The sequence below is a fragment of the Tetrao urogallus genome, assembly GCF_951394365.1.
Source record: "Tetrao urogallus genome assembly, chromosome: 14".
NCBI lineage: Eukaryota > Metazoa > Chordata > Aves > Galliformes > Phasianidae > Tetrao > Tetrao urogallus.
The window spans coordinates 8,131,582-8,156,135 of NC_136827.1; the positions used below are offsets into that span (position 1 = coordinate 8,131,582).

Below are 24,554 nucleotides of genomic sequence, written 5' to 3' on the forward strand. Positions count from 1 at the left end.
TAGTGCAGCCACTGCATGCAGCCATGTGGTCCTGCTACCCTGTGTTCTGCAAGCTCTTGCCAAGGATGCTGTGCCAGGAAAACCCCACAGTACTTCTGTGGTCATTTGGCCATTCACCTTCTTCAGCTCACAGGGCTCTTCTAGCATCTTCCCAGAGCTGGTTTCCTATGCAGTGGCTCCTGCAGAGTGCCTCTCAGTGCTAATCCCCTGTCTGTGCTCTCCAGTGCTTGATGTGCTGGCAGAGCCCTTCCTGGTCCTCTGAATCCCTTCATCAGCTTCTCTTTCAGGTGATGCACGATGGGCTATGGGCTGAGATGAAGACGTTTGCCAAGGCAATCACTTCCCAAGCAACCCTGGGCTCAGAGAAGCAGGGCTGTGCTTCTACTCCATCTCTTCAGAGCCCTCATGAGCTCAGGGTAGGGAGGAAGGGAGGTCAGCCTTCAGCTCTCCACCATTCCTGGACACCCAGGGATCTCTGTGCAAGAGAGAAAGAAAAAATGTATCAGGTTTATGCAGATTTTCCTACTAAAAAGCAAAAGAGTGCTTTTTTGCATGAAATAATTAGAATAAACAGATGCATCTCTACATGCACACTTAGACCTGTTGGCCAGAAGATGAGAATGTATTTCCTTCTGGTTTTATATCTACAAAAAGGAAGGAACAGACCCTTTTCTTGATGGCAGAGATACCTGAATGACTGACGTGTTAGATGGAAAAATGGGAAATTAATCTTGAGATAAAGGAACAAGTACTAGATATGCCTGTGCTTTTGTTTATTGGAAAGTGATATTTTAATGTGATATTTTAACAAGTACACATTGAAGACTGTGGTCTGTGCAGATGTAGGGAGAAAAACAGCAGTGACAAACAGAATGGATCTGGAGGAAGGAAGAGAAAACATTTCTGTTCTCTGGGAACACAGCGCCTCTCAGAAGAACTCTGGGTGTCCAAACTGAAGCTGCGCTCCTTGTGCAAATGAGAGCTGAAGTTTCAGTGTGAGAGGGTTGCTTTGCAGTAGTATCAGTTGCCAGCATCTGTGAAAAAATATTCATGCTCCATCTGCCCTGCCATGTTGTTTAAGAGATGCACAACCAGACATGTTAGGGTATAGTACTTAAGAGGGCACAGTTATGCCCTGAGCAGAAAATCGAGCTCTGGAGAATTTCTTAATGGCAATTTGTTGCTTTGCACCAGAGAAGGAACAAAAGTCTTTCACTTTACATGTTTCCTATTTGTAAAAAAGCTGTGTAAGCTGCAATGACTTCTGCTGGTACAGTTAGTGCAGTGAAGTGTGAGCTGAGGCTGGCAATCATTAAACATCCAGGTGAGAAGAAACCAATTTGCTAAATCAACTGCAATTAGATGGTTTGTATAATTGCTACCATTGAGCTTTGCATACAGGCTGCTGTGGGCTATCAGAGACTAAGGGTGCCACAGTTGGGACCCAGAAATCTTCCAAATGTCTTTAGAAAATCCCTGAGATTTCCCATGTGGAATAACAGCAGTTCCACAACTCCAGTGATTTCAGAGGAGGTTCAGGTTGATGTTAGAAAAATACTCTCAGGAAGTGGTCAGGCACTGGCACAGCTGCCAATGAGGTGGTGGGGTCACCTTCCTGGAGGTGCTCAGGAGCTGCGGAGATGTGGCACTGAGGGACGTGGCCAGTGGGCATGGTGGGACGGGTTGGGATTGGACCTGATGGTCTGAGAGGTCTTAATGATTCTCTGATTTCCACAGACAGCAGCCCCACAGTCGCTCAGTATGGGACCAAGGGCTGGCAGGGAAGGGAACTATACCTAAATATGAAGTCACAACGAGGAAATCAGAGATGACCTGCGATATGGTATGAGTTTTTCCAGAACAGAACTAGGGAAGCTTCTCTGCCCTTTTCAACAGCTTGAAGCCGAGGGACTCTTCTTCGACTATCCTATAGATGGAGCTTGTAAGCTTACCAGGAAACCTGAACCAAGCTGTCAGCTCCGAGGGCAAAGCCACTGATACAGAGTTCATCTGGAAAGGAAGAGGAAGTTCTCTGAACAAGTTGCATATCTACATCCAGGAAAGACGCCCATGGAGCACAGCGAGGCTTTCTGCATTCCACAGCCACTGTGATATAAGTGCCTCCTTTCCCCATGGGAAGGGCTCTGTGCCTTGCAGCAGGGATAACTGCCCTCCTCCTCAGCCCAGCCCCACATATCCTGACTGGATTCTTGCCCAGAATCCAAAAGAAATCAATCTTTCTTGATATCTAGATATTTCTAAAATTATTATTGTAATTAGTGACTGTCTGGTATTCCAAATCCAAGCCAAGCTGATTAGTTTTGATAGGATGCAGAAGCTTGATGCCCTCTTTCTGCTTCCCCATTGGATGATCTTTGCTTTCAAGCTCAGGTTCCTATGGTAACAACCAGAGTTTTGTGTCAGGACTGGTAAACTCTGCAGCTTCCAGCCAATGGTCCCCTTGGGTCAGTTATCAAGAACAAGGAGGGCAGGACAACCTGGGCCAAGAGGGTTCCTACCCAGGCTCAACCCAAGCTGTGGAGAAGATACGGTTCATCTTCACCAACAGAATGCCAGTGAAATCAGCAGAGTTTGTCTCTATTGCTGTATACAGAGCAAACCATGGTTCAATTCCATAGTGCTGGGACATGCTGAGCCCCACTACTATTGCTCTGGGTCTGGTCTATATCAGCAGCAACATTCTGAAGCCAAGAGGGTCTAGCTTTCCTTTACACTGCAATTGCAGTGCTGACGTCAGTGGAGTGACTTCAGATTTATGCCAGTGTTGCTGAGAATGGAATTAAACCTCGCTGATTTACATCACTGTAAAACTGATACATAAGGGGAACTAGATTTGCAGACATATCCCTGGCCAGGCACTGACAGAAGACAGGGCTAGCTACCCAAATAACTGCATACCCTAAAGAATCCTTATTTATGGCCTCTGAATGTGTGCGCGTACATAGAAGGGAGGTTTGGAAGATGGCAATTAAAATAAACAGCAGGTCACTTCTCCTAAACATCTGCCTCGTAAAAGCAGAAAATCAGATGTTGCCCTGGAACGCTTGCTATTTGCTGCTTCGGGTAACGCAGAGGGAGCACAGCGCTCCCAACCTCTTCCAACATTTCCTCTGCCCTGAATTCCTCCAGGTTCACAAGTCAAAACATCACTTTCAAAACAGAAGTCGCCCGAAGAAGCCGTGCGGTCTCTGCTATTGACTATTGGGAAGTTTGGATGTGCTCACAGATCAGACATCAGGAGAGAGCGGACCACCTGCATCCCACAGAGCAATGGCTGCATGGAGGTGGGCACAGGCCAAGCGCGTGCAACTTGCAAACAGCCAGCTGGACATCACCACTTCACATGCTGGAGGTGTTCAGGAAACGATTAGTTGTTGTACTGAGAGACCTGGTTTAGTGGGAAATACTAGTGATGGATGGTTGGATGCGATGATCTGAGAGGTCTCTGTACTTGACTGCACAAGACGATGCCCCAGGTGATGCATGGTGATACCACTTGTCTTTGTTTCACTGCAGGGCTCTGATGCAGCATCTTCCCAGCACAGAGTTCACTCACAACTCCCAGATACAAGTGGCAGCTTTAGGAACACCTAGCAGTGGCTCTGAACATTTCATAGTGAATCTGTCCGCTCAGGATTCATTATTACTCACAAGTATTTGGTCACTATCATTCTCCCCTGCACTGGTCTGTGCTTGTTTTGTACTCATTCCCCATGAGCTCTCCTGGGGCAGCAGGGATCCAGCAGCCAACACAACCAAGCGTCAATACAACTTCCCAATCAGCCTCAGTCCTTAGCACTGATTTAACTTCACATCTCCACTTTTTGGTTGTTGTCAGTGTACTCTCAGTCCTCGTTGTCCTGTAAGCCTTGTTGTAGAACACAAATCTCCCACCGCAGAGATGGCACCCAAATCTTCCAGGCTCTCTGGGGAGGTCACTGGCTCTTTGCCTGATGCCAATGGCAGTCTGTCACTAAAACCCAGACCTGGAGCTTCAGTTACTTTAGTGAGAAACTTTAGAAAATGCCCACATCAAACTTTACATTTGAAGGACTCCCTTTTTTTGGTCAATCATTAAAGTAACTCTGGAAAGCAGCCAGAATGTGGAACAGCTGAAAAGCAACAGGATTTTAAAGCTGTGTTATTTCTCTCTCGTTTGCTTGCTCCAGCTTTTCTGAGGAGCTCTGTTTGCCTCTTTTTTGATTTTTGGGGCAGTTGGAAGGAGATTATTTGCTTTGCAGTCACTGAGCAGATTGAAGGCAGTTCCCAACAGAGCAGCAATTCTCTTTGAAACTATTAAACTGAACTCTAAAACCTTGCAGTCCCCCAGCAGGAACTCCTGACTGTCAGAGAGCTGGGAGCTGGGAGCAATGTTTTCCTGGGATGTTCATTTTTTGGCAAGTAGGGGTTTTCTTCCCTATAGTTTCCTATATATGTTTGTTCTATGTGCTGCAGCATGTGCGTCCAACTCCACACCACTGTCAGACTTCACTCAAATGTTGCAACCGTGACACAAACCATCATTAGGGCAAGAAGGAGGATTATACAAAGAGAAGACATTTTCAGAAGCATTAATGGGAGAGGCTGACTCTGAAACACAGTATTGCACGCACACATCAGGTGAGGCAAATGATTCTTCACTGCTGGAACCACTGCTACAAGGCTCAGTGCAACACCACCACGGGCAGGCACTCAGCCCACACTGACCTGGTAATGCTCAGCACCTCGCTGCTGTGTAGGGCTGAATGTGTTCCCATTCTGGCCAAGTGTAAATTCCATGCATCTGGGATCTCAGTGTGCTCCTGAGGTGCAGAAAGGCGATTTCATAATGATGCAAGAAAAAAAAAAAAGCCACAAAACACATCCTTTTGATATTCTGCAAGCCTGAAGTCATGATAGAGATAAGTGTGCTTTTATAACCAAGGCCTTGCGTGCCAGATAATGCAGGGAATGCTTTCGTCTTGGTTTGTGGCACACCGTAATTTCCTCTCTTTGGGGTGATGCCAACATATACTTGTCCTTAAGCTGGGCTTACACCCAGTTTCCTCTGAGGTTTAAACAAATATGGACTTAAATCAAACAACTTACAATGAACAGAAAGTCCTGCTCCCCATAGGAACCGAATACTCAAACAGCACTCTCACTCCTCCATCTGCTCTGCACTCAGCGCCTCATTGAAGAAATGTGCTGGGATGAGACCTCAGCTCCCCTCCCACCCCATGCCAAGGGCACAGCTCTGAGCAACCAGCTCTTCCTGATCCTGCTTTAGCAGGGGATTGGACTGCATGATCTCCAGAGGTCTCTGCCAGCCCCAACAATTCTGTGATGCTGTGAAATACACTGCTGTATGCCAGACTCGTGTAACAAAAAAAGACATACATGAAGAGACACCACTTTCTTGCCAGCCAGCTGTGAAGGACGCAGACTAAGTCCTAATTTCCCTTCCCTCTGGGTAGCATGCTGAGCTGGCAGGGCTGTCAAGCACATTATGTGCCATGCTGGTGTGAAGGGTCACTCCAGGGGAAGTTTCCTTAAGTACTCTTGAGGTTCCCAATGAATTACAACAGTAAGGACCCTTCACTGAAGTGTCACTCGTGCAACAGGGCCACCAACAGATGAAATAGAAACCCCACCATTGACTTTACTACTAACTTGTTTTCCCCACTAACTCAGAAGTTCTCTATTTTCCTGCTATGCTGTAAGAAGCAAGCTGTAGAGCAAGTTGCTAAGCTGAGGGCAGAGATGCTCTGCTCAGGGCACAGCAGGGCTGTTTCTCAGGTTTGACAAGGTGAGGTCCCACTAAGGATGGCCATTGCTCAAGGCTCATTCTTCTGGACTGGCCCAGGGATGTTTATGGCTGCCAGCCCCAGGACACAGAGGTGGGCTACCATCAAGGCAACCATTAAGACAGAAATTAAACCCAGAGGCTCAAATACTCCAAGGGTCTCTGGCAGATCTTGTAAATGCATTTTGATTGGTCTGTTTAATTGTTTTGTGCAAAATAACCTGAAGTCAGGAGGCAGTGAGATATAAGTTTTACTTTAGAAATCCCACAGCGTCACGGGGCGGCTCTCTGGTAACACACCGAGTGCTGTTTTCTATCACATCAGGAAAGTGGAGACATTGCCCTGCGCTGCCTTATAGCACAGGCAGACACACATGGAGGGTTTTTTCAGCTCTTTGGGAGCTCTTTTCCCATTCCTAGAATATTATTCCTGGTAATGAGAGACTGAGCCAGACTCTGAATCCAATACACTATCAGCAAGTCATATGGAGAGAGAGAGGCATGGGGAAGGAGAAGGTCTGGGTCTTTGCTTCTGATTCACTGGCAAGCACCCAAACCAGTTGTCCTAAGGTCTCTCAGAGCACAGAAATCTCTCCTTTCTGAGGAATTTGGCAGTCAGAGCTACACAGGTTGTTGTGATTAAAGTTCTGCCTCATTGAACTGCACATTTCCAGGACGGTTTTCAGACTTGAAGAAGGGATGAAGACACAGGTGGCATTCAGGACAGTCAAAACTAGGTAATGCCGTGACCCCTTTGCAAACACTCCTGTAAGTTCTGCTCTGTGAGCTTTTGTGATGCACCTGTGGTTCCTTGGGGTAAGAAGCAGAGAGCATGAGGCATGGGGATGGCTTCTCCTCCCTCCCACATGCAGCACTGCAGTCGTCCCTCTCTCAGGCATTCTCACGTGATGCACCAGCATGGAGAAGATCTGATCCACAGGTGGAATGTCCCCAGATGTGGGAAATGGTTTGCAACCTTCATGCCAAGTCCTTCATCCTCAGGCAGTCTATGAACCCTGTGCTAGCCCAGGGCAGTGGGCAGAGAGGTGACACTTCCACCAACTGCAGCTGAGCCCTGCTGAGCTGCAGCCCTTGGCTCTTTACAACAGGAACCCGCAGCCATTGGGTTTCCTCCTACCTGGTTGTGCAGCCAGAAGGGAGGTAGCTGCTGCCTACATCTGCACTCAAGCATTTCCCTTGCTTTCAGACTGCTACATTTCACCTGTCCTTAGCTGGGAAAGCTGTGTCTCTCCCACCCAGAGGAGGGGCCAGGATCCCATGGAGGTCAGTGTGCAGGTCAGGGACACTTGTGACTCTGGTTCCCAAATCTCCAATCTCCAGCTGGCTCTCTGCACAGCTCTGACATCTCTGGTGATCTCTGAGAAGTTTATGACTAACGTGACTAATGAGGTAACACAAAGACTAGTTTAGGCTCACACAGAGACACAGCGGATGCCATTTCACCTACACATAAAATTCTTTATTCAAGTTTGTTCCCTCTCTCTCCTTAGAAGAAGACATTACCCCAAACTATGCAATATTCATCACTTTAATTTCTTGAGATTGGGATGTGGCAGAGGAAAGGGCCCATGAGGGGTGACTGTGGAGGAAAGTTTCTCCTGAGGGGTTATGATCAGCCCATTGCGTTACACAGCTCTGGGTTTGGTATGAATGCCCAGCATGACACAGACAAGCAGCAGTTCCTAGATGTGATTTTGGTGATGCACTTTAAAGCACCCCTATTCGGGAAGGAAGGAGGAAGTCACCGCTCTCTGCTCTGTTGATATTCTGCCACGTGATCTCACAAACCATGAAGGGATGTGGGCTGCTGGGGGCAGCTCAGGGACTACCCAGATCAGGTCTGTTCATCTCAAGCTGTTTTTGGCCACATCAAAAGTGTGAAAGAGAAGTTTCCCTCATGTATGAGAATCAAAGTAAAAAGAGAGAGGTGAGACATTAATGCATTGGTGGGGAAGGAAGTGCCCTCTGTGCTCAGGAGGGACTGCAAGGCTCGGAAAGGTCAGGGGTTCTTTTTTAGAATCTGAAGTTGTGAAGACATTTGACCTGGCAACGTGTGGCTGCTGCCAACAGGACGGAGCTGCAGGGCTCTGCAGGGAGCGGGCAGCAAGGAAAGGGGAAAGTAAATGAAAGGGGAAGGAAGAAAGAGAAGTCACAAGGCTTAGACGTTTTCTTAAGGCGGGTGCTGGGGAACTCGCACGGCATCTGAATGCCTGGGGAGAAGGCATTTACGTAACTGTAAGTGATTCAGCACGGAGAAAAGCAGCCAGCCCCTTCCCTCTGTGTCAGCAGAGTGCGCAAATAGCACAAAGGGAACACAAACAGCATCACCGTCTGTCACAGCTGTCCCACAGGGCACACGAGGGTATGGAGATGGTGAAGGTGGGATCAGCCCAGGCAGCTGCACACATCCCCATCCTGCATTGGTACAGCACAGAGCAGCTCTGCCCTGAGCTTCCATGAGCAGCACCAGACAGCTCTGCTCCCTTTCCCCTCCTTACGATATGTAACATAGTAAAAAGGAGTGCTGTTTTTCAACACACAGAAGAGAAACCTTAGAGCAAACAGGTGCATTGCTGCCTGTGTGCACTGGGGTCACACAAACACCTCGAAGTGGCAATCAATCGTGGGTATCTGTTGTTTTGGAGGAAGTCCAGCAGCTCTCATCCCCTCACATCAGTGAGGAACACGTGAGATATGCATGGGCAGGGAGAGGGACAGAGTGTGAGCTGTCCTTTATTTCTCTCTTGTGCAACAGATCTCCAGTAACTTTCTCAAAAGCGGCTCAAAATTGCTTTGGGAAATCGTTCACATCCACTCCCCATGTGAGTGGATGTGGCTCGATGAAAAGAAGTCGGATTCTTTTTCCCTCATCCTGCTCACATGCACATCAAAGGGCGGAGCAGAGAGGTCTGTGCCAGGGCTGATAAACACTCCCAGTCTTTACTTGCAGAAAACACTGAGCCCCACCATGGTTGAGCTCCCACTATGCATTGCTGGACATGGCCAGCGGCATCACATCAGGCACAGCACAGTCCTGCAGTGGGCTGGCAAACAGCATGAAGGCCATGGTCAGGGATCCAGGGTGGAGCAGGCCCTGCGCATGGGTAAATACATACCTAGCAAGAATGACTGTTCTCCCAGAGCCTGGCAGTTTGGTGCTGATTGCTCCATTGCAGCCCTCAGGGGTTTTTCTAAATACGTGCTGGCAAAAAATATCTTAAGCAAATGAGCACACGGTTGGCATCTGCCATGGAGATATGGAAAGCTTTCCATGTGAGGTGGAGCTCGGCTTGTTGGTGATCTGATGGTTCCAATCCTGGTGACCTGCTGCACTTGGTGGATGCGCCCATCCCTCCAGTGCTCATGCCCATCATCCAGTATCAGCAGCTGTATCTGTTTTCATCTGGATTTCCAGCCAGCAGGGCTGAGTGTTCTGAATCTACTGCTTTCCAACACAGTTCTCGCTGGCACACAACCCAACAACAAGACCTGTCCTGGTCTCCACACAGGGAGATGGAAGCAAGACAACCCCTGAAGAAGTTAATGAAAGGAGAGGAAAAGCCCAGCAAGACCTCCCCAGGAACATGCAGAAATGGCAAGGGCAGAATGCTAAAGGGACACCAGGTTCTATTTTCAGCGGTTTGTTTATTGTAATTTCCCTCCTCTTTAGGAAGGGCCAAATCTTACCTCACAGCACCATGACCCTGAAGCAACTGCAGGCTGTGCTGTGAAGCCCAGCTGTAACCCGAGAGCCCATTTAAAAATGGCTGGTCCCAAGACTTCTGCAGGAATGACAGTCCTGGTATTTATTTACGAGGGTTCAGGCAGCTCAGCTACAGCCCTCTGATGGTCTGATATGGAAGGGCTTTCAGGTTTGCTGTATTTTAAATAGGTTACATAGCTATGACAGTGCTGAAGTGATGAAATCTGAAGGCCTCCAGCTTCCTATTGGAGACTCACCAGCAGCTGCATGAGGTCGCTGTGTTCCTCCACACCTCACCCTGAGTTATGAGGGCTTGCTGTGACAGCAGGAGGAAAGAGTGGGGTTCATGAGCACTGGAGTTTCCAGGAGTTTCATTGGGCTGAAATGGCCACTGAAGAACCAGTGATGTGCAAAGAAAGAGTGGTTTCTCTGGCATGGAACTCCAACCAGACGGTGCCCGCATGGAACTCCTGTAGAACTTTTCATAAACTACTGCAAGTCAAATGAAGACAGCCTCCAGGTAAGGAAGACACACAGAGTGAGATGCATACATGTACTCAGCTCTGTTCACCTCACCTCAAACACCAGCCCAGCCTTTTCTCCAGACAGGTGGGCACCTACTGTCCTGCACCAGGCAAACAGCATGAAGATCTGAAGGGTGAGCACAATATACCCATGCATATATTTACACAGAGGAATCCTCTAGAAATGCACAAGAGAATAGAATCAAAGAATCATAAAATAGTTTGAGTTGGAAGGGACCTTGAAAGGTCATCTAGTCCAACCTGCTGCCCTGCCGAGAACTGGGACACCCACAGCTCCATGTGTTGTTGCTCTGTAGTTCATGAATAACACTGGTATGATACCATTGCAAATGGGAGTCCTATAAAGTTCATACAAGACTGAGCAGTTAGGACAGGATTCACGATACCTGTTGTAGATCTAGTGAAAATTAGATGTTTGCTTTGAGATGACCTAATAGGTCTAGTTTCTATTAATTGTTTGATGGTAACAACCAGTAATTTGAACTCCTGGCTAAAATCAGCGGGGATTTCCTCAGGCCATTACTTGGACCTGGTTTTGTCGGTGCTATAGTTAGCATCTGCACAGAGAAGCACCCATTAGCATCCACCGACTCCTCTGTCCCCATTTGAATCAGTGATGCAATGTGATGCAATTGCCTCCTTGGCTCTGACTTCTGTATCACCCACGGAGGAATGTGGCATCCCTGAATGAATCACCACACAAGAAGGGGAAGGAGGAAAGTTCTCTGCAAACATCACCGTTTTGGTAACCTGAAGGAAGGAAATAGGGGGAGGAAACATTAACGAGTACTCGGGGTTAATGAAAATGGTACGTTTTTGTGGGGGATGCAGTCACTTTTAATTTGGGCACAAGCATGCAAAACTCTCTGACAAACATAACAGCTAATGACTTCCTACAGCCCCCCTTGTGATGACTGCCCTCCTGGTGCACAGGGCTGCATCCTGTTCTTCAGGACTGCCCTGGCCTCAGCCTGCTTCAGGTTAGATAGAACACCGTGCATCTTCTCTCCAAACACCCTTGCAGAGGATTTGCCCTTCCAGGGCAGGCTCCATTTCAAGGCACGGCAATTTGCAGTGAGTCACTGTGGCTCAGCCTCTAATCTAGTGCCTGAATCGCAGATGTTTGCCATTTCAGAACATGGTGATATTTTCAGCTATTTCTTCCTGCGACTCAACAAGCACCTCACATAAAAGCTTTTGTGCTTCAGAGAAGATTGAGGTCTTGGGGCATTGTGCACAAAGCCCAAACAAACATCTCAACACTGCTGCCTTGCTGTGTTTCAGTAACAGACTGATGGCAAGGATGCTGGAGGCTGAAAACCTGCAGCGAGTGTGACATCCTTAGGGTAAGGTGCAGCCACAGGGCTCCCTGCACACCTTCCTGAGCTGCTAAAGGCAAAGCTATCTCAGCAAACTGAGGCTGATATGGCATGGCTGTAGCAATGCAAACCCATTTGCCATGCTGACAAGCGTGCCCAATGGACACAGCAGGAGAGACAGGCTATGGTACCCCATCCTTCCCTAACCACAGCTGCTAGCTGGCACAACGTGCATCACAAGGACACCCCAAAATGACAAACAAAAAGCAGCGATGAGCAGTTGAACTCTGAGAGTGATGCTGTTGCAGAGCCCAAGTAGCATCCCTGGTGCTATTCTGATGCCTCCAGCTCTCCTCCAGGGAAACCTGCATCTCCTACACAACACCATGGCCATCACCAGGCTGGGCAGCAGGTGGCTGGCCCAGTCTGTCTCTGTACCTGGCAGACATGCTCACTACTCACAGTGATCGTGCCTTGGCAGGCAGCAGAGCAGCTTCTGAGGAGGAAGCGAGCTCACTGCTCACGTTAGAGGAAACCACTGCCCTGCACATGGCTGCAGCTCGGGAAGGAACATGGGGACCAAGAGGAAGTCATGAATGTTTTGTTTTATATAAACTTGCCTTGAGCCAAGGACTGAGGGGGGACTTTCCAAACACATAGCCTTGACTTTGTGTCTTCTACAAGGAAGAAGAAGAAAAAGATGCTTCAGGAAAGAACTACATAGCAGGGCTCAAGGGCCCCTACTGCAGAAGGGGATGGATGGAAAACAAGGGAAATAAAGAAGGCGTATAAGAGTCACAGAATCATAGAATCACAGAGGTTGGAAAAGATCCTTAACCATCCATCTACCACCAGTACTGCCCACTAAACAACAACTCTCAGTGCCACATCTCCACAGTCTTGAACACCTCCAGGGATGGTGACACCATCACCTCCCTGGGCAGCCCATGCCAGTGCTTGATCACTCTTCTGGAGAAGGTTTTCCTAATATCCAACCTGAAAGGTTAAGGTAGACACTGTAACTCTGGAAATGGATTACAGGCTTTCCTCATCTGTTGCCCAGCACTGGTGTTCTCTGGGCACCTCTTTCCCTCTATCTACAGATGAAGGATCCCAGGAGAGAACACATTTCAACTGCTTTTTTAATGCCATCTTATCATTCTTTCAGCACTCATGGACATCAGAAGTTAAAAACAAAACAAAACAAATAACAACAAAAAAATCCCACAAAACCAACTGCTGATGTCATCCAGAGAACAAGCAGGTACTACGTAAGCATGTCTGCCCTGTTTCCAAACCAAGATGCTGCTCTCCCCAACTATTCTATTCTATTCTATTCTATTCTATTCTATTCTATTCTATTCTATTCTATTCTATTCTATTCTATTCTATTCTATTCTGTTCTGTTCTGTTCTGTTCTGTTCTGTTCTGTTCTGTTCTGTTCACTGCCTCTATTCAAAATGCAATGTATTTGGCAGGAACTTCTTCCTCAGTCCTTTGAGCTCTGCTCTTTTGGAGGATGCCCACAAGCATTTCAACCTTTCCACAAGATCTCCTTCTTAAAAAAATGTGAGGTGGGACTGATACCTTCTTCACTTGACTCCAGCAGGAGTCTGCTGGGACTGATAAAGGCTTGGACATTGACAGTTGCTGGGACATCCATAATATGAAATCCTTCTCCCCTTGATTACCTTTTCTTTGTCCCTGCAGGCCTGGGCAGAGCTGAGGAGCCACAACAGCCTGCAGGAGAAGGCTCTGTGCCCTGGCTGTGGGACTGTAACAGGGTCTATTCCCTTCCCACAGACTGACCACCTGCTTGTATCTCAGAAAAACCTCTCAGGCACATTGAGAGAGCATGGAGAGGCATTTCAAAGAGAGCAAAGATTGTTCCTGTGTTCAGAGGTTTTATGCTTGGATGCAGCAGACAAAGCTCGTTGCTAGCACAGCACAGGTAACACATTGTGACCCATCAGCCACGCAGGCTCCAACATAGGCATTTTGGGGTCTGCTGCAGGGCTGCCAGAGGTGCAGCTCCAGCAATAAGAAGCAGATGCAGGCATGAAAGCACAAGCAGAAGAAGGAAGCTGGGAGCAGCCCAGAGCACAGTGACAGTGCTGGGCACCACCAGCATCACAGCTGAGCTATGGAGCTGGGAAACCCCACCTGCTGCAGGGCAGAGCCCCTGAGTTCAGCCCTCCCTGCTGCTCCCAGGAGACACAAAGCAGAGCAGTGCCTACCCGGCGTAATTTTACATCAAGTTTGTCCATATGCGTGCTTATCTGAAACCTGAGGATTTTGTGCTGCCTGTGAGCTGTGATAGTATGCCACTGTGGTGACTCACACGAAAGTCACTGCAGTAAAAATGAGAGCAAGGTCCTGAATGCAACTCTTCTATTTGGTTATCTCTCGATCATGTGCACCCACATCCGTACCAACACTTGCACAGCTTGTCCCAGGGCTCTGGTGGGGCCAGATAACCCAGGGTCAGGTTTGGGCCACCTTTTCTCACACTGAAGGGCTCTGTGCTGTCAACGAACAAACCAGCTGCTTGTGGAGCATCTCAAGTTTGCAGTAGGACTTTCCTTCTGTGACAAAATCCCTGGCTTTCCTGAGCAGCATGGCATGACTGTAGTGTGCCCTGGGCCTTCTCCAGTGTCAGCCTGGGCTGGGATGTGGCATGGGGCTGGCTTGATCCTGCTGCCTTGTGACCCTGAAACTGGCCGAGTGACAGGGTGATGGACGGACACCCAGGGCCTGGGCTAACTTGGTCCACTTATGGGTAAAATGCCATTTATGGGCTAAATCACAATGTATGAGTTTGAACAGGGCTGTTTTCCCCTTCTCTTCCTGGAACTGGAACCTCACCGCAGAAGGTGGCACGGCACAAGGTGGAGGAAAAGGGCTTTAAAAATAAAACAACACTCACCTTCCCTGCTCCACGAACATAAATTAGGCTTTGGCCACTTGCCTTGGATAACTCCCCCAGCACTGGGAACAATCTGTGCATGCACTGCCTCTCTAATGGCCATTCTTTCTCCTGCACAGCTCCCAGCACTGCTGTACCACTATAGGCACCCCCCTCCCTGCTTGCCACCTCCTTCCTGCTGAAGGATGAGGAGAAAACACTGACACAGGAGGAAAGGGGCAGCAGTCAGGCTGCCTGCACTGGCATTCAGGTCCTGCTCTCGCAGCAGTTCCCAACTCCATCTCTACTTCTGCACTCCCTTTCCAGCTTCTCCCTCCTTTACCACATTGAATTCAGCTTCCTGTTTTCCGCCCAAGTTTGCTGTTTGAGTCATTTTCCCTCCCAGGGACCATTTCTCATCTCCATTTGTTTCTTCATCACTATTTTACACTCTCTCTGGACTACCTTTCATTTTGCCTCTGTTCTTTGGCTGCCTCCATCCTCATGAAAATCTTTCTAGTTTACTTCACTAACTTCTAAGTATTTATGAATCTGTTGGCAGGGAGATGAAAACCTCCTTACAGACAGAGGCCATCAGTAAGCTGCAGTTGTTCAAACCCATGCTGAAAGGTTGGCTTTTCCAAAGAATTTTATCACTATTTTTCATCTCCCAATATGAAAAATTGAAATTCTCAGGCAGAGAACAAAAAGATCTCCAGATCACTGTCATTGTACATCCTTCCCACCCAGCAGCTCTGTACCAAACTCTTGAGCCCAGAAAGAGCCCAGACTCACATGGAGGCTCAGTATCACTATGGTATCTTGGTCACAACGCGATGTTACCATGACCTACAAGCAAGGCTGATAAGGATTTATCTCAGCATCATTCTCACACACAACTAACCAACCACTGAGCAGATAGTTTCCTGCTGGAGCACCAGAAGCAGCAGAGCTTTGCAGACTTGGTAGGACACCAGTGGAGTGCCATGGGCAGGGCTGGCAGCTGGTACCCCAGCAGGACAACCTGGGTAAGGATGGTGACAACGCACTCCCATATGCTGCTGCACATTTCTTCCATCCCATTACCAGGTGCACAGTCATATCAGGTACCCAAGATCTCTGCTGCAATGTGGCAGCATGTGGCAACCTTCTCATGCATTTATCAGAAGGTGAAGTGTCCCTCACTGAGCAGTGTGATTCTAGGGTCAGACCTCAAGAATATTATCTTTTCTCAGGAAAAAAACCTGCCATTCATTTCCATAAGCCCACTAAAACACGGGGTCCAGCAATGGGGACGCTGCAGCCCCATGGATATTGTGTACAGGTTTTTTGAAGGCTTCTTTAAGACTGCCCAGACTAACTGCAGTCCATGGGACCTTCATCCAACGCATCCATCATGGTGGGCACCTTTTGCTCGGATGCAACCTGGCTGAGGCAGGAAGACCAGCATGGATTTGGGAGAGATAAGAAATGCTCTCAGCAGCATCAGTTTGGCTTGAGCTGATGGTTGCAAAATGTCTGAATCTCAAGCAGAGGGCCATCCCCACCCAAGGATGAACAAACATTTCTTTCATCCAGAAAGAGAAAAGATTAAGAAGGGATTTTTCACACTCACATACACTTAAGAGGAAAAAAATATTTACATGAGAGAAAAAGGACTTGGCAGGGGTTTTGCTGAAGCCCTGTTGCTGTTTATGTGTTTCTCAGGATGGGGTTGATGCTGTGGAGCTCAGTGGTGGAGCCTGAGCCCCCCCAGCTGCCCAGCAGGGCATGAGTGGGGCTGCAGGCAGTGCAGGCTGCAAGGAAGCCATGTGGCAAGAACACAGGTTGCTCTGGTAGCCACTGCAATGGTTTCCTAATGCCATTCCTTTGGCATCGCAACGGACCAGAGCCAGGCAGGGCTGTGGGAGCCTCATTGCAGCCCTGAAGTGGGTACTGGGCTCTGGGCACCTCTAAGTACCAAGGACAAGGAGGGACATAGGGAGAGATGTTCTCCGGTCTGAAGGTCCTGTTAGAAAGGAACAGTGGATGGCAGATGGGGTTCCCACCTCTCCAGGATCCCTGCAGTCAGCAATGGCACCTGTTCCCAGCTGGAACCCTCCAGCCCTTGAAAGCACAAAGTTACAGAATCATAAATTACTGTAATTTGTGCATCCACTGTATTTTGTAAGAGCTCAGTGTGGTCCCTTCCCATCCAAGCTGCACAGTGAGACCTGCTTCTGTGTTGGAGAGAAGCCTTGAAACACACAGAACACACATTGGCCTTTGCTGCCAATGCTTTCACTGTGGTTTGAGTGGCATAAGGAATGCAAATTGCGTGTCACTGCACACGCTGGGCTGGGATCTTGTTTAACATGAGCCATGCTCTTCCTTTACCCCTCCTAACGCAGTAAGAGCAGCAGCACAACAGGGATGCACACCTGGTAACAGAAGAGGCTGAGATATTTGTCCAAAGACCCCCCAGAAGATTTTCCAGCCCTGAAGGGAGACAAAGCAACTTGAGACAAACAGAAAAGATCCATCACACTGTGCTGCTATCCCCCCACTCCAGCCATGTGGTTCAAATCCTCACAGCTGCTTCAAGCCCAGCCCAACCACGTTAGGATAGAGGCACAGCGAGACCTTGCTCGGCACACAGCAGCACAGCATCAGGATCTGTAGACCCTTGCATGACTTTCCTGCATTTCACTTTCCCATCCCTACAGACATTTGTTTCTTCCCGCTCCCAGGGAACGCTGGCACTGGAGATCAGCAACAAAGGATTAAAGCTCAGCTGTCCCCGGCCCTTCTCCATCCCCACCACGCAGGAGGCACACATGACTGCAGCTGTTTGGCGTCCAAACAGGCAGAGCAGCAGGTGAGTTCCCAAAAACCCCTGTTCCTATAAGCCCTGGAGATGGAAAGCAGAGAAGCCCTTTATAGGGGGTGCTGAGCACCTGCAGCGTCCTCAGTGCTTCCAGGGGAGGCGAGCTCAACGTGCAGCATAAATGAATGGAGCTCTGCCACTCTACATGCTCCGGGCTCCTCCGGTGCTGGGTTAGTTTCCAACAAGCCCAAGAATTTACTCACTTGGAGAGTATGTGGGAGACGCAGCCAGCAGGACAGTCTGAAGCAAGGACACTTGACTACAAGCATACCATAAATATTCTTTATTTAAACACAATGTCAACCATTAGGACCTGCAATAAATACTTTAATTTTTGAACATACATGTCTTCATCTAGCTAGCACAACAAAACACCTTTACATTTCCTTATTTATATACAGATCTATATATCACTGTATATAGATAATCAAGGTATATACACACATATACATACATATATCTAAATATATATGCACTTGTGCAAAAATGGCCTTACCAAGGACAGTAAACAAGAAAATATTTCCCAACCCACTCTTGCTGGCACTGGTAATATTGCACTGAAAAGGTTCCTGCCATTGATAGGGTGAGAAAACAGGAGAAAAACTCAAACTGTATGCATGGAGAAGCAGCAAATCCACTTTGTTTTCCACAAGAATGTATTTCAGGGACAGGGTTAGGTCCAGCTCCTACAGACAGATTTCACCACACTTAGCAGGCGAGACAACTTTCTTCCAAGCTGTGTGTAAACTCAGTTCCAGCGTGCACAGCTCTGCCCGGTCCTGGGATGCACTACCACAACCACAGGAGCTCTGCATTCCCAGTTGAGCTGCTGCACTTTGTTCTGCGGCTGTGCCCCAGCTCTGCCGGTACCACCAGCTGCAGTGCGGGCACAAGGAACATCTCTCAGCGGGCACAGTGTTGCTGCCCTGCTCCATAATATCACGAGCAGCACCTACATGTTCCCTTGAGTGTCCCTGCAGCTGTCACTGGAGGAATGTCTGCGTAAGGGTGTAGCTACCCCAGCTGCCAAATGACTGTGTGTCCACAGCCTGGGCTGTGTGTCAATTGCAAGATGTTCTCTACAAACCCAAGAAGAAAGGTTAGGGCTAATGATTTCAAAACATGGCACACGGCTCTTACAAGTCAGCAAACACTGCGGCTCAGCTGAGGAACAGGGTGCTCCTGGTGCTGGATGTTCCTGCATGGGTGGCTGAGGTGACAGCTCCCCATTTCCACCCTCCCTGCTCAGGGACACAGCCATGGCTGGTCAGAGAACCTCTGTTCCCCTGCTGTTGTGATGGGATGGCACTTAGTGTTTGCTGATAGACAGCACAGAAGGGAACATGCGAGGCAGGATGTCCTCCCTCCTGCCAGAGGAATGAGCATAAACTCATCTTCTTGGGAAATGGGCTCATCGTACCAGTGAACACAAACACTTGGATGCAGAGGGCTGGTGAACAGAGGGGAAGAAGCCTTTCCCTCAGGCAGAGTGGTGTTTGGAGTTTCTGGCAGCAGTGTTGTAATATCAGAAGGGCAAGAGATGCTGGGAGAGCTTGCAGCCTGTGGTGTGCTTGCAGCCAGCCCTGTAAATGCTCTCCCTCTGCTGCAAAAACATGTTCCTTATAGTAAATAAATACATAAACAAACCCTTAGAAAAACACAGCACGCTGTGTGCTGCTTGGAGACACGAGGCTCTCCTCTCTGCGCTGAGCCCTGGCCTGCTGTCAGGCATTCAGGAGGGTTTGGTAACTTCAGTCTCTGCCGTCCTCCCTGCTGTACCCACTGCTCAGCTCTGTCTTTAACCAGGGCTCCAAAGAAATAGCCACAGGCTCTGGGCCAGCCCCCACAGAGATACACAGAGGGGCACACTGTGCATCAGTGACACCCAGACAAACACATTGGCGCTGCAGGGGGGATCTGCTGCTCCACAGCTCCCCAGAGCCACAGTGAGCGAGGCTGGGTTTCAAGGCCTGGGCTTCCCAGAAAGCAGAACGTCTCCAGAATTGATCCCAAGAAGCAAAGGACTGACATAAGGCAGCAGCTTGTGATACTCTGCCCGTTTTAGGGGATGAAGCTACAGCAATAACGAAGGGACCCGCAGTAAGAACGGTACTTTGTGACAGCACAAAAGCTGCAATCATGCCTCTCATCTCAACTAAGGCATCAAAAACAGTAACAACCTCCTTGGCTGAAGTGACTGAAAGCATGAAGGTACAGGCATGCCAAGCTCCAGCTCACACCCACCCTTCGTGCTCGCACCATCCTGCCCTTGCTCTATGCACATCGTGGCTGCAGCATAGCAAGCAGCCTGCAATAAGAACCCAGCATTTCATCACAGTGCTTGTCCTCTAATGAAGTTACTGCTGTGTTTTATCAGATGTACTTAACCCGAGCCAGCCCTCTGCTAGTGTTAATCCTGAAATGTGCGTGCTGGGTTTCTCCTGACCCTAAAATCACTGTAGCAGCTACTGCGTCCTGACTTAATGCTCCATTTCTGAGTCCCTAGCATACATCTCTAAATTCTTTTCATTACAATGCATTTCAATAGGCAAAGGGATTCCTTTATTCAGCTTTTTTTTTTCCTCATGAAACAGGAAGGGTTAATCAAGTTTGACTTCATTGGTGACACAACTTTTACTACTCTGATATTTATCTCTTTTAGTTCCAGCTGCTTCCAGAACTGAGCAGTTAGCCTCACCAGTTTTACTAGTGGTGTCTTAGAGGAAAGAAATCAGCTTTTCAACACTCAGACATGGGTAAGCTTGAGGTTTCCTAACACTGCACCTTAGCACTGTACTGCAGAGGTCATCAGACAGACAGACATCCCCTGTCCCTTCCACATCTCTGTGTTCTGCACACTGCAGCAGTGCTGCAGTCACCCATTGCTCATGGCTCAGCTCTGGCTGCAAACGGCACCAACATCTGAAGTATGAGTACAGCCAGCCAAGCAAGCAGAGCGATTATTTGGACAATAAAATCCTCATCCACAGCACATGCTGTTGAAATGCAAATAGTAGTTAATAATAATAAAAAATGCACACAGCAACTGAGATGTGGATGCTGGATTTCTCCTGCCCCTCCACCAAGAGCCATCACCGTGGGACACCCCCTCACCTCGCACTCCTGCTAGCACCAGCCTAGGCAGGATTAATGGCACAGTAAAAATCAATCGCTTCAACCAAGAGGCTAATTTTCACTTCTTGCTTTGTGATAATCAGGACCCATACTGAGCTGAAGTGCATCTCCAATGCGGTGCATCTCTAACCTACATGGGGCACTGACACCAGCCCTACAGCACAGGGCCCCTTGCCTTTCAGCCCTTTACAGTAGGAAGCTGAAAGCACCTGACCCCACACCAGGTCTCCCCTGCCAGGACAGCCTGTTAATGTTTATCTGAGGAGAAAATGTTTTTTCAACCTGGCCTCCTGCTCCCCGCAGCCACACACTGCTCTGTGCCATCACACCCTTCTCGTTTGCTCACGCTGTAATATAAAAGCTGAACCCAATGACCTGGGGAGTGCTTGGGCACTGCTGACAGCACCAAGGAAGGTGCGGATGGGCACGGGCAGCAAAGCTGGCAGTGACACAGAGCTCTGCTGGACACATTCTCTGCCGCTCTGTAGCACGCACCAAGCTGCAGAGGCTGCAAACGGAGCCGAGTCAGCACCCAGCTCAGGGCTAGGACAGGGCTAAGGGCTGCCTGTCCTCCTAGACTGAATTGGGATACCTGGGGGAAGGCAGAAGGGAGCACGAGGATTTCCAAACCCTTCCCCACAAAACCGGGTGCGGCTTTATCACGTGGAATGCTGCGAGCTCAAGGATGAGTCTGCAGCCGCCCTGAACCTTGCAGCGCCAGCGCTGTCCTTACGAGCTGATCCCGACCAGCGCGCCCTGGCCGTAACCGCGAGGGCAGCAAAAGGAGCCGCGGTGAAGGGGCTGCGGGAGCTGCGGGCAGGCAGAACCTCCTCCCCACAGAGCAGCCCAGGTGGGTGCGAGCCGCCTCCTAGCAACGGTGCCAACAAAACCCCCCGAGTGCAGGCAGGGAGAAGAGCTCCCACGGGGCGCGGGGCCGTCCCTCCCCCATCTTTCCCACGTGCTTCTGAACACACCGCACTTTCACATCCTCCTCGGCTCCCCTCTTTCAAATTGCAGCTGCGGAAGAAAGCGTGGGGGGAGCTCCATTTCCGCCCCGCGATCGCTGCTTTCTTCCAGCGAGGGCTCCGAGCAGCGCCGAGCAGCACGGCCACCCCTCCGTCCGTCCGTCCGTCCGTGCGTCCGTCCCCACCTGCCCGCCCGCGTCTGCCGCCGTGACAGACCGTGCGCCCGCCGCCAAGTGCTGCGGGAACGCAATGCAAACCCGCTGCAAGGGAGGGAAAAAAACCCTTCACAAACAAACCAACCAACCAGCCTAGAGCCGTCCCGCGGCCAGGGCTGCGCTGCCGGACTGTCAGCCCTCAGCGACAGAAAATAAAACCCTCCCTGCCCACCTCCTCGGGCTGCCAGCTGGGAACCGAACTTAAACAAACCGGGCGGCCACAGAGCTTCGGCTGCGGTCTCGACAGAAGGACGGGCTGCGTCTGCAGCAGCGTATCGCTCGGCTTCCCAGTACCACATTCCTGAGTCCCACAGTCACAGTGTCACATTCTGGGTAAAGACTCCGTTTATTTCTATCCTTATTTCAGCGGAAAGTCCTATAGCACTTGACAAAAGACGCATTCGTGGCTGTTGTGGTCTTTTTTTCTGTTTGTTTTTGGATTTTTTGTTTGTTTGTTTTGTTTTGTTTTTCGGGCGTTGTTTAAACTTTCCCACTGACAGCAACAGGATCAGATACAGCCTACCGAGCTCTAAGCATCCCTCGGGGGAATTTTGGGGCAGGTGCTGCACAGACCGAGGAGCACGGCGCTCCCGCAGCAGCCGCCAGCACCGAGCTCATGAGGTAGTTCAACACCGGCCACAGCCAGGAAGTTCTTCCTGGGACGAGCTTTCTGCGCAGCCTTAAAATACCATCCCCCCCAGCACTCCCCCCGGCACACGGGACCTAAGGTCGTGCACTTAAATTCCTAACCCCTGCAAGCAGCCAGCCCACCCGAGCCACCCGAGGCTGCCTTTCACCTGTTTGCAGGAGGTTTGCTGAGTTTTAGGTTTCTTGCAGCCATTGGGGTTTAGGTGTGCTTTAGGAGAGGATCGTTCTAACTATCAGGCTTTTGTATTTCCATAGAGAAAGGCTCATCGTTAGGAGCAGTGTGCCACGCTAGAGCCCATCGCGTCTCAGAGCTACCCGCTAGGCACAGTACCTTTGCAGTGCAAAAAGTCCTCGGGGTGAGGGAAGGAGCCCTCCTCGCAGAGCAGCTCACTGGCTTTATCCGGTGCCAGGGGGTAGCCGTTGTCCTCCTCGTTGTAGTCGCTCCTGCCGTTGCTGTTTGAGTAGCCATTGGCATACATCTTCAGAGCAGACCTGCGGAGGCACAGGAGCTCCTGGAAGGCGTACCTGAAGTCCGGGCTCCGGCAGTAGATCAGGGGGTTGAAGGCAGAGTTGACATAGCCCAGCCAGTTCAAGAGAATGTACACGTACTTGGGGATGATGTCGTCCTGGATGACGTGCACGATGTTGACGATGAAGAAGGGCAGCCAGCACAGCGTGAAGGTGCCCATGATGATGCCCAGGGTCTTCAGGGCTTTGTGTTCCTTCAGGAAGAACTTGGAGGAACGGCGGTGCCCGGCTTTCCCGTTCTGGTCCTGTTCCTTGTTCTGAATGTGAAACCTCCCCTCACTCCGGTCTATCTTCTGCAGCTGCTTCTTGGCCACCTGGAAGACCCTGGCGTACACAAATACCATGACCACAAGTGGCAGGTAGAAGGAAATGATGGAGGAGGCAATGGCATAGGCTTGGTTGGTGAAGAAGTCACAGCACGTGTCCTTCTCATAGCAGAGGATGGCCTCGTCACGGTCTGCCCGGTACCAATGCATCTGGATGGGCAGGAAGGAGGTGAGGGCCGAGATCGCCCACACCACCAGGATGACCACGCGTGCCTTGCTCTTGGTCAGCAGGCTCTGGTACTTGAACGGGGAGGTGATGGCAAAGTATCGGTCCACAGCGATGACGCAGAGGGTCTCGATGCTGGCCGTGACGCAAAGCACGTCCAGAGAGGTCCAGAACTCGCACCAGAAGTTCCCAAACTTCCACATCTCCATGATGATGTGGCAGGCACCAAAGGGCACCACGCCCAGGCCCATCACCAGGTCGGCGCACGCCAGCGAGGTGATGAAATAGTTGGTGACCGTCTGCAGGCGCTGGAAGCGGGCGATGGCGGTGATCACCAACACGTTGCCGAAGACGATGACCAGCACGATCAGCGACATGAGGATCCCCATGCCCACCACCCACACGTCCCGCGACACCGTGGGGTCTGCGGCGCTCTGGTTGGCGCTGACGTTGCCTCCGGGCAGCTCGGTGCCCGCCACCCCCATGGCCCCCCAGCCAGGTCCCCGGGCAGGCAGCGGGGGCTGCGCTCAGCGTTCCGGCGTCGTGGCGCTGCGCCGGGCTCCGCGCATAGGGGACGGCAGGTGCGGGCGGGCTGGGCGCGGGGGCTCCCGCCGTGCGGGGCTGTGTGCGCTGCGCTCCGCTCCAGTTCGCTCGCTCCTCACCCGTCCAAACCCGTCCCACGGCGGCTCACCCGCCCGACTGTCCCCAGCCCGTTCGGCGCCGCCGAGCTTATAGCAACACCCGCCGTGACATCAGCCCGGCACGGCCAATGGCAGTCCGCGCCGCGCCTCGCGCGCACCTCGCACCCCCCCGCGTACCCCCCCGGCCCGGCAGCCGCCCCACGCGTGTCGCCGCTCCGCGCTCCGGCTGGGAACGCGGCGGTCCGTCTCTGTCCCCGCGCCGCGAACCCCCGCCCCCCGCGTGCTCCCCGCCTCGCGGTGTCCCCGCGTGTGTTCCCCTTCTCGGGGTGTCCCTACGCCCTGCCCCGGGGTTCCCAAAGTTCCCACCCCCCACGCCCCATTCGCCCCCTGACACCCCCGGGCAGTGCGGGGCACGGGGTTGTGTGGCTGCTGCGCTGCTCTCTGGCACCAAAGCAGACAAATATCCTAAATAAGGGCTGAGAAATCCTACAAACTTCAATGTCGTGAGAGAGAACGCTGTCGCCGGAACGCCACGTCTGCGCGTTGCTGTGCATGGAAGGGCCGCGACGCCTCGTGCTGCTGTCCCGCAGGTGGCACCGCGCGTGAGCTGGGGGTGCCCGCAGCCGCTCTGCCCGCGCGGTTGATAGAGGAGCGGCTGCACGCAGGGGGAGATTTGTGGGTTAACAAAGGGCTGAGCGAGGAGCTGGGATCGGGAAACGCGATGAAGGGCAGCTCCAGCGGTGCGTGCTTCTGGCTCAGGGGCTC

General features: G+C 50.7%; 1 protein-coding gene across 1 annotated transcript; it reads right to left on the minus strand.

The window, feature by feature from the left end:
• Window positions 1-440: 440 nt before the first annotated feature.
• Window positions 441-23,633, minus strand: ADRB2 (adrenoceptor beta 2; the record flags this gene model as incomplete). Its single annotated transcript, XM_079542603.1, has 2 exons — window positions 441-475; window positions 22,460-23,633. The coding sequence occupies 2 exons, from the start codon at window positions 23,631-23,633 to the stop codon at window positions 441-443; spliced, it is 1,209 nt and encodes a 402-aa protein (XP_079398729.1).
• Between the last annotated feature and the right edge of the window lie 921 nt (window positions 23,634-24,554).